This window comes from Zootermopsis nevadensis, unplaced genomic scaffold, assembly GCF_977971745.1.
Source record: "Zootermopsis nevadensis isolate Lab colony 2312 unplaced genomic scaffold, Znev_1.0 Znev_ptg000001l, whole genome shotgun sequence".
NCBI lineage: Eukaryota > Metazoa > Arthropoda > Insecta > Blattodea > Termopsidae > Zootermopsis > Zootermopsis nevadensis.
The window spans coordinates 7,963,563-7,978,448 of record NW_028259133.1 but is presented as its reverse complement, the minus strand read 5'-3'; the positions used below and the strand labels follow the sequence as shown (position 1 = coordinate 7,978,448).

At 40.1% G+C, this 14,886-nt stretch overlaps 1 protein-coding gene across 7 annotated transcripts in view; it reads right to left on the bottom strand.

Moving 5' to 3' along the window:
* Positions 1 to 14,886, bottom strand: part of Abd-B (Homeobox protein abdominal B) — a 314,220-nt gene that overhangs the window by 32,714 nt on the left and 266,620 nt on the right. For 5 of the 7 annotated variants that reach the window (XM_087342396.1, XM_087342389.1, XM_087342414.1 and 2 more), the window contains one exon: positions 1,915 to 3,074. In XM_087342396.1, the coding sequence (XP_087198522.1) occupies positions 1,915 to 2,884 (970 nt within the window). In that variant the 5' untranslated portion in view covers positions 2,885 to 3,074. Of the gene's footprint in view, positions 1 to 1,914; positions 4,682 to 14,886 lie in introns of those variants that run through there. The other 2 variants (XM_087342392.1, XM_087342406.1) reach the window with 2 other exon arrangements.

Sequence of the window (14,886 nt, the reverse complement as noted above, 5' to 3'; positions counted from 1 at the left end):
AGTGGACAACTCGAAAGATGTGGAAGGATTGGTAAGCCCGGAATCCGTTGCCTTCATCAAGTTGATGATGATTTGTTACATTATGCTCTTACACGAGCATTTCTACACAAATATTACCAGTGCAGGCCGTTTCCAATGCAAACGCAGCAACTTACTCCATGAAGCTTCCACTCTGATATACCAATTCACAAACAAATACATGTCTTTCAACAACGACTTCAGTGGGTCTTTACAGAATATTTGACAGGATTACGGTTTTAGTAGGAAAGTTAAATCTACAAATGCTTTCGGTTTATAACGGCATATTCGAAGTATCTGAAAAATATGAATGTCTTTTTCAAACAGACGGAAGTGTGCTAGTTCTTCAGTGGGCTTACGTAATACTCAACATGCCTCGAGCAGTATGCTATGAGTCTTAGTACTACGTATACTACCAGAAAAATCTTAGCGAGAGGAAATAATGGAAATAGCGTTCAGTACATAGTTACGCAACAGTCACACCTGCTTTGACAAAGGAAGCACCTTGTATAAAGGTCACCAATACAAGCCATTACTGTTTTGGACCGTCTGTACAGCCTTATCTTTGCATTTTACGATCGACATAATGGCTGGCATCCCATTGAACGTAAAGGATACGAGGAAAGAAAGACACGTGGCAGAGAGAGAAAGACACAAAGTGAACAACTTATTATAAGAGCTTACTCTCATCAAGGTATTAATAATTATTTGTGCTTAATGAATGCAGGTCTTCTAAATTAATGAGTAGATCAATATATACTACAATTAATGTGTCAAAGGGTGAAAGCAGGCGACGTATTAATCTCCTTCAAAAAATACAGGTTTTCGAAAAATTAACTGCAAAGTTAAATCTGTTCTGACTTAAAAATCGCACTAATTATAACATTTCTTTCTATGTCACAAACATAATAATGAGATTTTTACACGTTTACTAATTAATTAGAAAAGTAGGAAAATAAGTTTGCAATTATAGTCCATACTGATATTAATTCTCCTCACGTATTATCTTTATAGTTAACTTTGATCAGTAAATGAATGATGACAAATGTACACATGACAATGTACAATTATCATTAGGGTAATTACATGCGAGTATGAAAATTACAGTTCCTTCCGAAAGAAGATTAATGTGCAGTACTCTCTCGACTTGGTGATGCAGATACAAAAACACGCTACATTTTCTGTAAATCGAGACCATGACTGGTAACAGTCAATGTTTTTGAAAAAGATAAGTTAACTTTACGAGCAATGCACACAGCAGCGGTAGGGAACATTGATTTATTACCGAATTTTTAACAACCTTCAACTTAATTCATAACAGATCGAAGTGAATTAGGAAAATCGATACAAATTTAAGGGATGAGTTTACGTACAAACTTATAAAGAATCTGCGAACGCCTGCCACTTACATCTGCCAAGTACAGTTGCTAACAAAAGTCACGGGTGGCCGGTACACAGTAAAAGAGGAAGATGGATACTTATTTATTCATAGATCTCTTGGATTACTTTCTATAAATTTACAGTTCAATTAAAATTCTGGAGCAGGTATGTATCGGTACATGTAATGCTAAATTACAAGTTGGGGTAATTGACTAAACCAAGCTTCACTCTTAACAAAATTTCTTCCTGAGTTTAAATAATTACGTTTATAAATTGCTAATAAATTATATGCAGTGTGTGTGAAATACTCATTGCTAGATTGACAGGCACGTGTCAAAATGGCCTAAATAACTGATGAATTTCTTCTTGGAATATGTTAACTTCTTCATTGCATTTGTTGTCAAATGTCAACAAAATCACTGCTGACTACTTCAAGCATGTGACTACGAGTACGTAATTTTTCGAGCCGTGCTTACGTTCACCCTTGCACAAAAGAAGGCGGAGATCCTGGCTTACCTGGTGGTGGGTACGGTGTGGGAGGTACCGGTTCAGGGGCGTAGTTCCTCAGCCCATACCCATCGTGAGTGAACCCAGCAGTTTCGGCCGCTACCATTGCAGCCGCAGCTGCCACCCTTCTCCCTTCATCCGCAGGGTTGAGGTAAGGCACGGGCTGGGTGTGGTGAGGGTGGTGGTGCGTGTCCACCACGTGGTGGTGGTGCCTTGTGGCCGCCGCCGTTGAGTACGGTGAGTAATTACACCAGCTCTGGGCCGCTGCCGCCGAGAACGACTGATGGCACGAACTGGACACCGCAGGGTCCGAACTGGGTCCTCCTGCGGACGAGACCGACCCGGTGGTACTGTACTTGGCATATTCCCCGGGTGCCCCAGTCGTCGCGGCCCCTGTTGTACCACCACCCCCGGTACTTGCACCACCACCACCCCCAGCAGCTGTCGCTGCCGGTGACCAGAAGCTGAGCGCTGCGGCCGCCTTGCGACCGTCTCTACCCGGTGTGGGTTCTGCAGCCAGGTTGTAGTACGTGGGCGCGTTGCTGTACTGGTGGTGGTTGAGGCCGCCTGCCGGCTCGAAGGCAGTGGCACCGGCCGCGTGGTGGTTTTCCACGGGGCTGTAGTTCCAGGGCTGCGTCCCGTGGTGCGAGTGTCTGATTACACCTCCACCAGGCTCAACATTAGGACACTCCCCATATGCTGACGTTAACCGTTTAGCAGGTATGTGAAGGGGCCCCGTGTTGGAGGTGTTATTGTTACTGGCGACCGAGGAGGCTGAAGGGGATGTTGAGGAACCTCCAGAGGAGGTGGTGGCAGGTGTTTGGGAAGGTGCTGCGGAGGCAGAGGTGACTGATGGGGGTGCAGTTGCTGATCCGGGAGAGGTGACTCCTCCAGAACTGCTGATTGGTGTGGGCGCTGCGGTTTGTTGTGGTGGTGCGACTGACGGTGGGCTCTCCTCGTAAATACCACCGTTCATCATGGCCCACCACGTCACCCCGGAGGTATTCCCCGCTCCGGTGGCTGCCCCGCCATTATGAACGTCGTACAGCGTGGCGGTCGCAGCAGCGGCCACGTCCAGAACGGTCGTGCAGTCGGTGATGATGATGATGGTTCAGGTGAAGACCACGAGAGAGGTGGCGGGCAAAGAGACAGACAGACACCCGCGGTCACTCAACAGACAGGACGCAACAAGAAGCAACTATCAGAAGTGTGGTGCGGGAAACAAATCACATGAATTCCAGCAAAGGGATCAATCCGGTAGATGGACCAGAGTTAGGAAGAATTTCATGTTGGTATCTCTTGAAATGGTGGAATTCGAAATGTTGGCAGCAATGTTGCGATCCCACGAAGAGAGAGAGAGAGATGAAATGAGTGGGTGTCAAGAGAGCTGGGGGGGGGGGGGGAGACAAAGGGAGGTCGGGTACGAGGGGGAGTTACGGGTAATGCTCCGACTAGAGCAGAAGAGACAGACGAGATGCTGCCACAGCCAGAGGAGCAGACAGCAAACAGGCCTGAGGGTAAATGGGTTAGTGGGAAAATGTGCGACAGGGCATTGATATACACAGTCACAAATAAAATGTCTTCCCTCACCAGCTACCTTTGTATTTACCACAATGTAATGATTAGTTCACCACTACGCAACCAATCCTCGGCTTGAAGTAAATGTTGTCACTCAACTGTATTTACAGGTCTATTGTAATACCATTTATGCACTTCGCACGACAAAAACGAAAGAATTCAGAATACTGATGCCAAGTAACCTAATAAAATATTTATGTCACTCTGATATTAATAAGAAATTAAACTTGACTACATCCAGATGGCTGCCGCAATCTTGACATCATCCCTGGTTGAATATAAACTAGCCACAGGTCTTTATGTTGCACCAATCATAAATAAGACACGATCACTACAAATGGAATAATTTGATTATTTTTTCGTTATTGTAATGCACTATAAAACTGCAACATGGTTGCTTTTGTTCTGCAGCGGTCAGCAATAAAGGACAGGCAAACCTACCTAGCAGTTTGGGTTAGGGTTACAGTGTGGTTTGAGAATGACAGTAGCAAGAAATCACGCTTGCTGCTTGAATGTAACGGTGGGCAGAACTTTTTTTGTATTGCACAGAAGCACAAACAATTTGAAACTTTCGACACAATTCACCCCTAACGCTAAACAGAAGAAGTGTCTGTCCTGGGTGTTAATAATCAGTGTTATAGTTCTACTTTTAAAACACCACTCTTGCTTGTCTGGTGGAAGGGTCAGATTCTGTATAGCCACAAGTTTTTTCTTCACTTTTCACACTGACGTCGATGTTTTCAATGCAGGTAGTAAATATGAAAGTCGAAGAAAATAGAATTCTGTGAATGGTGAATCACTATGTTGACAGAATTATTACCCCGCACTAAACAAGGAACAGAAAACAGTATTTTTTGTTGAACGTTAGAAAATGTTATTGCACCAATAATTTTACCTTGTACGTCTGTAGCATGTGCGGGAGGTTGAACTGGAAGAAACACTTCCAGTAAAAAAAATTACGAAAGTTAGAAAGAGAAACTTAAAACCTCCGCGCGGTTCGCGAACACTACACACGCGCGGTAATGTTTTAAACGTGAAGAATCTGACCTACACACAGTGAAAAGATGAGTTTTGGCTCCGTGTAACTGAACATGTCGAATGTTCGCGTACTGGTAGGCAAGAGATTCACACACACTTTCAGACATCCAGCCTGCCCGTACGACAGATAGTCAACCATAGGCAGGCTTCTGAACACAGTACCCTGCGAAGCAACGAACTACTGTGGCGCACGCGATCTGGTGAGGAACGGGACAAGCTCGCATCATCACATACAACAAGCAACACACACCCGAAGCTCCATCCATCGCTGTCTCTTTCTAACATGCAGCCGTCCCTCTGCCACTGTTTGATTGTGTACAGGATAACAAACAGAGATGATAAAGAACACTCACGCAAAAGTTCTCAGTAAGACAGATCAACGGTTGTCGGGAATCGAACCGCTTTGCCCCCTGATGGTGTATGCTATTTTGAATCTTGCCTGCGAGCTTCAAGATTCGGTTAGATTATTCTATTACTTCGTCATGACCGAACGTTGTGGCAGTTTAGTTATTACTCCAGATTCGTGTTTAAAAGTCCAGTGTTCAAATCACGGCACGTAGACCGGCTAATCTGAGATGTTACTTTATGTGGTTTTCCTCAGTCCCACCAGACAAATACCAGTTAGTACCTTAAATTAGGCAACGAGTACTTCCTTCGATATCCTTTCCCGTCCATTATTCATGTATTATCTTATCATTCCAGGACACACAGCGTCATTAAATAAACCACAAAAAAGTGAATTTCACTGACTGATGACAAGAATAATCTGCTGTTGTTTAACTTTTATACCGAGCAGAATTACGAATGGTTACTGGAAGGGAATGCAGGTTACCCGTGGCGCGTTCTTTTTAAACGCACAACATACAGTTTTACTGCAGTCTCATCTAAGGATAAAGAAATAGCGGTGAACTTCAGGTAAATAAGTAGGTAACGGTGGTAAGACTGCTAACAGACTTAATACGTCGAGATTTTTCGGAAGGCTGCATAATTGTAGTAGAGAAAGACAGTTTATTTTAGCATCAAGGAACGTAAGTGATTTCCCATGCTTGATGGCATCAACTTAATTAAAAATAATATCCATGTTATCATGCTCCGATGAGAAGTTCAAAAGTTAAGCGGTTGCAAGATTATATTTAGCTATCAATACGAATCTGCAACACTATCAGGATTATGTATCATTTAATCATGAATTAGCCCCCCGAGTTCTTGATCGTTACATTGTTTGGATTATAACTGCAAATTGTTCATATTTATCATAATTATTGTAATAACTGTTAATTTTCTGTCCCACGTTCAGATCCCAATTATTTAGTTCAGTAATGGTTTTCAACAAAGATACTCTTTATTAGACTCAGAAACGTCAATAACAAATATCAGTTTGGAGGCAGAATAAAAAGAATATTAAACAAACCACTGTGTCGTTTAAAAAATTACAACACAAAATTCACGCCATAAAACAGTAAAGCTCTCCCGCTACACGCCTTGTAGGAGTTTGTGGGGGGGGGGGGGGGGGGGGGTACGGCTCCTACTTATTCTTAACTTGGCAATACTTAGTCACCGTCACGCCCCGGGGGGTGCTTTGCCCCGGTACCCATTGGACAGGATTGAGACTCAGAGCCGGTCTCGACACAGACGCTACAGGCAAAGTGCTCTGCCCCTGTCGGAGATCGAATCCTGGTAGTCCAGTGCGTAGTCAGTCGCTGTATTGAATGCACACCTTAGGATTATTAAATTCATTAGTGTTCTATCAAAGCAGACCTATTGCTTCACTTGGTATAATGAAAGAGACGTTAAACATTAGACAGATAAAAACACCACGCGAAAATCCATACATAAAATCCCTCAAACCGATGTCTAATTTATTCGTGTACTAACGACTCCACCAAATGAAATCGGAGCAATATTTGAAACTGTCGTTGACGAAACTGCCGAAAGTTCGGCATTTCAGAAGAAATATCGCTAGAGAGCATGAGGAAACTCTCGAAATATAGCAATCTGTTACAGGATTTACGAATGATAGATGAAAATTCGAATCCCAGATCTGTTGAATGAGATACGGAGAAGTAGAAATTATTTGGCACTGTTAACAGGGACATTGTACATTCTCGGAAAGCATCGTGCTTACTTGGTGCCTCTGTCGTCATAAGCAGGTCCACGTTTAATTATTTTCTTGATGAACATTCGGACATCGGATGTTAGTATTTTCTGACAAAGACAATTGGAATTAAGTTCTATTTTTAAAAAGGTAGTGCTTTCTCTCTCCCTTATCTGTAGATGCCGTAAGAATCTGTCCTACTGCCAGCCAGTATTCTGACCATCCACACTTGTAGTACATTTGTTTCTAGAGACACGTGTCATATAGTTATCTTTGTCACAAAATCTTTCGTAAGAACAGTGCATTTAACTTTCGTGTTCATGAATTCGATATCATCGACTGCTGAGTTCCAGATCCCCTGAGGAAAAATTTTATAGCTTACTTCTGCAGAAATGCATTACAGCCTGTGTCTGACAGAACATTTCATTTTAAGAAGTTTTCGGGTCGCATTAATATATTTTATATGTTTGCAATTTATTTAACGTCTCTGACGGTAGCTCAGATTGCAATGTCGAATAATCGAATGATATAACATAAAATATGGAAGGAAGTGGTGGTGGCCCAATTTAAGATACTACCCATAAATTATCCTGGCACAACTGAGAAAAACCACAAAAAAACCTAAGTCGCCGTTCCGAGATATAAACCCAGGACTACCCGAATATGAGTCAGAAGGTTTCATCTAATGCAAAGAGAAAATCATAGCTTACGACGTAGGACTGCTCGAATGAGAATCATGAGCGTCTCTGGACGACGCAGAGCACACAACACGAATCACCACTTGCCTTATAGCACGGTATTCGGTGTCAATAAATCAGACGTTGTGGTGCTTAGCAATCAGAAGGCTTGCTTTCAGTCCTAGAATTATCTTCACAGGAATTACACAAGTAAAAATCTTCTGACGTCAGGCTGTCATGATTCATAATCACTGTCCTAAAAGTGTAGTTGTTCGGTGCGGCGCTATAAACTACTACAGACAAGTATGCGACTTATCAATAACGTGTTACAAGTAAATACGCCATAAACTGAGGCTAAGACGTATCAAAACACAGATCATGACGAAATTCGCTTCCCGCTTTCGATATAAGAGATATTTTTATGATCTTACGCACCTAATCGTGTTTACCATTTTATTCTGTTCTGTGTGAATCACACTTAACACGTGGAAATCATTTCAATTCGAACTTCAGCAACTGAGCACTAGACCAGCGGTCTCCCACGAGACTAAGCAACACCATGGCCTTGAGGGCATATCGTAAGCCACCTGACGTCAACAACCGTGTCCACCTGACCAAAGGAAATGAACCTGCTGCACGCACCACTAATATTACGAACTAACTATTCAGATGTACTCGTTGCCTGTCGTGAAATATTACTTCGACGTAGTTCCTACCGCCTCTTAACTATATAGACGACATAAGAAACTGGAAAAACTGTACAAAGAGACTTTTTAAAATTGACATCCCTAAGAATACCTTCTTGTTGGAACGGTCAGATAAAGTGTGATTCGATGTAACGCATTGGGTAGATGAGAAATTTCTGGAAATATTTCGCACGCCTAAAGGGAAGGGACCACATTGAAAACCCAGACGTAGATAGGAGTATAATATAAAAGTCGATATTAAAGAAATGTGATGTGAAAATGTGGACTGGGGGGGGGGGGTGTCGTTTTTGAAAGCTTAATGTAGGGAAGACTGTAGATGAAAAATTGGGTTTGATGTTGCTGCTTTGTGGAGCAGAAGTGTGGGCTGCTATCTAACTCTCAACCAAATGCATACTCGAATACAAGCCTTTAAAAAAAGACCATTCCATCTTCACCCTAACTACGATGTTTGCCGAAACGTCGAATAATTTTTAACAATCATCGTGGATAATACACAATAGCCGAAGTATCAAATTGTATTCAATGGGTTAAGAATAAACAGTTGTGTTCCGAACTGATGTGTTAACATTTTATCTTTAAGATTTCGTAACTAACTCTCTGGTAGCAGAACCCGTAGGTCCAACACCAACAACACCAAAGATCGCCACCGGCCAAGATCCTGAGTCAACGCCATCAATTTGCCATCCTCATAGCGCACTTCTCTAAGAACCATCTTCATGTTACCTTCCCATCTCCTTCTTGGTCTGCCCAGTGGTCGTTTTCCATGGTTCCCTACCAAAATCCTGTAGGTACCCCTTGCCTACCCCCATGTGTGCTACATGTCCCGCCCATCGAAGCCTCCTAGATTTCACTATCCTCACTATGCCAGGTGACCCGTACAATTCACGCAGCTCCTCGTAATGCAATATTCTAAATTCCCCACTTATTCCATCCCTTCTGGGTCAAAATATGCTCCTGAGCATTTTTTATCAAACACTTGTAATCTAAGTTCTTCATTCAAGGTAAGAGACCATATTTCACAACTATACAAGACAACAGGCATAATTATTGTTTTATATAGCTTGATCTTTAGTGTTCTGAATAAAAATCTGTATGATATTTGTTTTATCTTGAAGACTTTGTGGCGACAAAATTCCCCTAAACTTAAAAGGAAGAACGAACACTTATTCACTGCATAAAAATATCTACCACTTCCCCCAAATATCTGTTAGAACAGCGACAGTAGACCTATTGGGTATTTTCAGGAAGCAAAGCCTGCGATTAGCAACAAAGCGAGCCAACTGAGCAGTTCTGAGCTACCTCTCAAATCCTGTAACTCAAACACCTGATAGTTGACAGTTTTTCTGAATCGGAGGTCCGCGGACACCTGGGAATTCGCAAGTTGTATCTAAGAAGTACGCGAGGTGATTAGATTCTATTCTTTTTTAATGCTGTACTACTGAAAGATTTAAGTGTTTTCGTAGTTTTTACTTTCACACTGAATTAAGAACATAGCTAAAATTTATAAATTCTATCTACATTTTAGATAGTCTGTATTCTGTTAATTAATATGCATGGGATAATTTTGGGGATGGGGTATAAGGTACCAGAAAGATTGAGGGGTCCGCGTACACAAGCTCTAATTTTAAGGTAAAAATCAATTTTAGTCATATAAAACTGATTAATATAGTGCAATGAATATAAAAAAAGTGATTTTAATTGGATTTTAATAACATTATTAATACCAATATAAACTTTATATAGTGAATTAATTTAAAAATAAAACCAGTTTCAATATGTCGTGTGTTCGAAGTTATTTTCTGATAATCAGTTCTGATAAAATGATGTTTTACTGCACTTCGACGGGGAACCTCAATGGTACACGATGGTTTATTAGGTCTACCTGCCATTGATTCGTATCCTAAAACAATAAAGAAATAAAATAAAATAAAGCCATTTGTCGCATTCCAACCAATTTATTTAACGCTCGTTTAATAATATATTCGAAATACATTCATTTTATGTAAGTTTCACAGTGAAAAAGAAGTGATCATTAGTGAATTTGTTGTTTAAAGTTATGAATCAACTGCTAAATTTCGAATATAATTTGTTTGAAATATATAAATACATACATAGAAGCCCACGAAATTAATTCTATCGGTACTTTTTCTTTAACCTACTTGTTGTCTAGAAGATTGCTGCAGTTTCAGTTTGCTATAACAAAGCTATCGCAGTGTTATAGTAACTGACCTCTTACCAAAACAAACAAAATATCTGCTTACTCACGTTATGAACCACTCGGCTGTACAGGTCTCAGTTGATATATTTGAACCTCACCGATACTTTATTTTACTAGTAGCCGATTATTGTCTGTTGCAATGTGAATGGTTTTTCTACGAACTAAAGTAGGTGTAGAGAACTCGTGATAAATACGCTGCAGATAGCGTTGCTCTAGGTTGTCCCATGCTTTTTACGTTGCAGGTGTAACTAATTAAAAGTTTTGTCACCAGTTATTCGTCTATATGATGTCAAAATCCAGAAATATATAATATGAATCTAAATTGTCACTGCCGTGAAAATATATCTACACGTAGGTGGCCTAAGTATGTAAATGTATGTAATCCATCCATCAGCTATTTCACCGACCGTGAGATTTAACGAAAAGAAGTTACAATTTAATGTTGGTGTGATGATAACAATATGGAACTTAACATTGAGAAAACCAAAATTATATCGTTCACACGTAAAACCAACAGCATCCATTTTAATTACATTGTTAGTGACTTTTTAATCTTGCGTACTAATTGTATAAATGATCTCGGTGTTTTGTTAGACAGTAAATTGTATTTTCACTGTCATGTAAATTGTGTTCATTCCCAGGCACTTAGGACCTTAGGGCTTATTCGTTTTATTACTTATAATTTTTCCTCTTTAGACAGCCTTGTTGTTTTATACAATGCTTTAATTAGGTCAAAGCTTGAGTATGCCTCGGTCGTTTGGATTAATCTTACACAGACAGATTCTAATAAATTAGAAAATATTCAAAGAAATTTGCCAGTTTGTGCAATTACCGATTTTTCCAGTTTAATATCCCACGCAAATATGAATTGATCCTATCTACTTTAAATTTTAGAACACTTTATTCCAGACGACGACATCTCGATGCGTTATTTCTTGTTAATGTCTTTAAGGGCAAAATAAATTGCCATTCCATTATGGACACCGTTGGTTTACGTGTGCCGGCGAGGCAAATAAGAGAATTTTCTACTTTTAGTGTGAGCAGTGCGCTAAGACATAGTCCTTCAGCCAGGTGCGTCATCGCTGCAAATGACGTATGTAAATTTTTGGACATATTTAGCATAAACATTGTCTCCCTTGAGGACACGTTCTCAATAAGGTAAATGATCTAGATAGGTTGTCTTGATAGATGATCTAGCTTCGTTATCTGTTTTTATATTTCTTTAACGTTTTGCGTTTATATTAGTGTTCCCTAGGTGGATTATTTGTTTTTATTTATATTTCTTCATTTATTTGCTCTGTGTTAATATTGTTTCTATTTTGGGTTTGCCTGTACTTGGCAGTTATATTTAATACTGTGCATGTATAATTTTAGTTAATCTGTTTATGTACTATATTTCATTATTATTGTATGTATTATTGTATTGGCTTCTTGCTGTTGGCAAACACGTAAATAAATTAATTGAATTGACTTGGTTTCGGATAATAAAGGTCTCTGTCTTAGCTTAGGTGAAGTAGGCCTACGTCCTAATATCAAATCTGCAGGCAGAAAACATATTTTTGTCACACTGGCTAGCCTCAAGATTCGATCTCCATTCATCGAGTATGAAAGTCAGATGTGCTGTGTCCCCAGTTTTGTAAAACCATTCGAATAAACACAAAACCCTGATGTATCGAATCAGTATCAGACTGTGTATGTATGGGTCACTTGGCTTCTTATAGTTGGTGATTGCAGTCGATCAGAGAGCAAGCAGATCTGGCGAGAGGGATTCAGTCTGGTGAGGGTGGCCGATGATGGTGAGAAGAGGATGGAAGTCGAGGGTGGAAAAGCAGGAGTAAGGGAAGAGGAGGATGATGGTGGTTACGGGTGAGGGGTAGAAAGGGGGTTGATGAGATATCCATTTATAGAGCCCCTCACTCCTAACCAAGCACAACTTAAGCAAAAGCAGTTCACTCCCTTACTCACGTACAATGAGTATGTGAGGGGACAAAAGATACACACAGGGACATCTATGTGTGAAACAAAGAAGTTTCTGTATGTATTGTTTAAAATACTGTAAAAGACTGTACATTCTTGTCATATAGTTCGTCAAATATCATTACCGAGAACGAATGGAACATGAAAATTCAATCTGAAGCACTTCAGATCGGTGAAGTAAATGAAAACTGGACAATTCGGGGATTAGTGAGGTACCTTAATTTACAGAATTCTTTTATTAATCGTAGTCCATTATGTTTGTTCATTGTCAGAAAAACTCCAAAATCAAAGAACTGATTTTTAGAACGCCTCCACCGTTTTAAAACAGTCTTTTTTATTTATTTTTAACGCGGATTATAATAATATTAAACTAAATCTGAAACAAAAAGAATGCGAGAGTGTGAACTAATTTCAATTGGCTCAAAGTATGGTCTAATGGCTGAGTGCTACAAAGACACGTTAATGAACCCTCATATATCACAAAAGCAGGGGAACTTTTAATCAGACAAGCGAGTATTAGCTTTTCAGAGAAATTCCACTCAATAAAGTTAGTTACTTTTTATCTCTTTTGTAAATAAGATTCTTGAAACTAATTTATTCGGATGTCGCAACGCTGTTGTTATCATTTATGCTTCGTATTCGAAAGGTTCTGGTTCGAATCTCGCGGTTGGAGACCAACTATTCTGATTGTGGTGTTTCGTGGCAAAGTACCTTGAAATGAGAAATTACCTGCGTCCTCTTCCTTACGCATCCTTTCCAATTTGTCATTCAGAATCGTTCTAAATTTTCAAGGCTTTGTAAACTATATGAATTAAAGTATGACCGTAACTGAATTATCAAAGTCAAAAACACAGGTTACAACTTAAAAAGTAACCCAGCAAAAATCGCGTTCTAAGATACAAGTATTAAACCAGAACAGGTCTAAAGCCGTCTAACACTCTCCCAACCTCCCTCCCCCTAACACCATTATCACTAGGTCGCTGCTCACGCCAGTTACGCAAGAGCTGTGCAGGTGTGAACATAGCGGATTCACGAGCGAAACGTGTGTTCATTCTCAAACATTACTTCGCATCGAAATCGTTTGTTGCCATTCGCGAAGCATTCAGTAATGAATATCTTGGCAAGGAAGTACCAAGTATGATAACAATACATCGGGTTAATAATAAAATTTTGGGGCACAGGAGGTGTTTGTCGGCGGCAAGTACTTATAGAACAAGACAGCTAAAATTACAGCGAGAAAGAGTTCGTGTCTATAAACGGAACATTCTGTTTAAGTTCTTCGGTGCAATGGTTGCCCCAACCTTACTTACTTTGTTCCCGTGTTCTGAAATGTTTGTTCTGCTATACACAAGAGAGACAATGAGCAATATTTTGTACCGAAACGTTTGTCGAACAGGTGGATTTTTTATAAGTCAATGCGTCTTCGCACTCAGTAGTCTTACTGTCTTACTCTAGGTGAAGCGAATGTTGTCTAAAAGAGAGACAACACTGTCGGACCTGACAGTACTTGTCTGATTTGTCTCCGTGTTGAGATTTTTAATGTTTATAAAACTCTAAGTCTGGTTGAAAACTACTCATTTTAATAATCTGAAGACATTCAAAGATATCTGACATCGATATTATAAGAAGTTTCTGAAAATAACTTTCAGCACTTTTACTAAGTAGCCAATAGTAAAAACATTCCTACATTTCTGTTGCGTAGTAATCCTACATAGCCACGGTGGTCTAGCAGTTAGAACGCTGGCCTTGTAATCCTGGGGTCTCGGGTTCGATTCCCGGCGGTGCCCGAATTTATAACTTGTGTTGGGGAAGGCCGTGGAGTTTTCCTCCGGGGGTTTCCCCGGTTTCTCCGTGGCATCCCAACAATTACTCCATTCACACACAGAAGAAGGCAATGGCAAACCACTTCTGGATCATCTGCCAAGAACGTATATGAACAGGTCCCAGTCCGAGAAAAGGATGGAAGGATCCTGTTCATATGGACCTGTCGTCAGACAGAACACTAAACAAGAAAAGAAGTAATTCTAGAGTCCAGTTATTTATTTACCAGATCTCTTAATTTTCATACTATTGTTACAATCAATGACAAAACTTTTAAATGTAACATAAGCACGTCGTTAAACGACATAAATACACGAAGAAGGCAGAGAACCGTATCCACGATACAATGACGTGAACATGACTACACGCTAAGACCGTGGTGGAAAATGGACGTAATGAATTCAGAATCCAAAAAGGAAGAAGCGTAGGTGTTGGAAAGCAACCGCAAGATCATTACCCACCCACAGAGTTCATTATGTATTACAACACGCATATCCGGAGAAGCGAATTCGTCGGCTCCTCAAACACTTTGCCTCCCACTCTCCGCTGTACGAGTGTCGATTGTGTAATAGAAAAAATTGCGATTTGCAATGAACTACAGGACTCGTCGAATCAGCAGTTTAGCACTGTTAGGTCTGAGACCACGTTAAACTGCCCATACCTTCTACAGAATGTATGGAGAAGATATTTTTTCGAAGATTTCTACAAATTAAGGAACAATTAGTAATATTTATACAACTAAGTACTTCTAAAATCGGAAGAATGTTTGACTCCACGTATATAAGATATTTCTTCGGCAGTCGATAGTTAGACATTTTTTATTATTTAAATTATTTGTTTTTTGTACAAATGTTCATTGAATTCTTATGT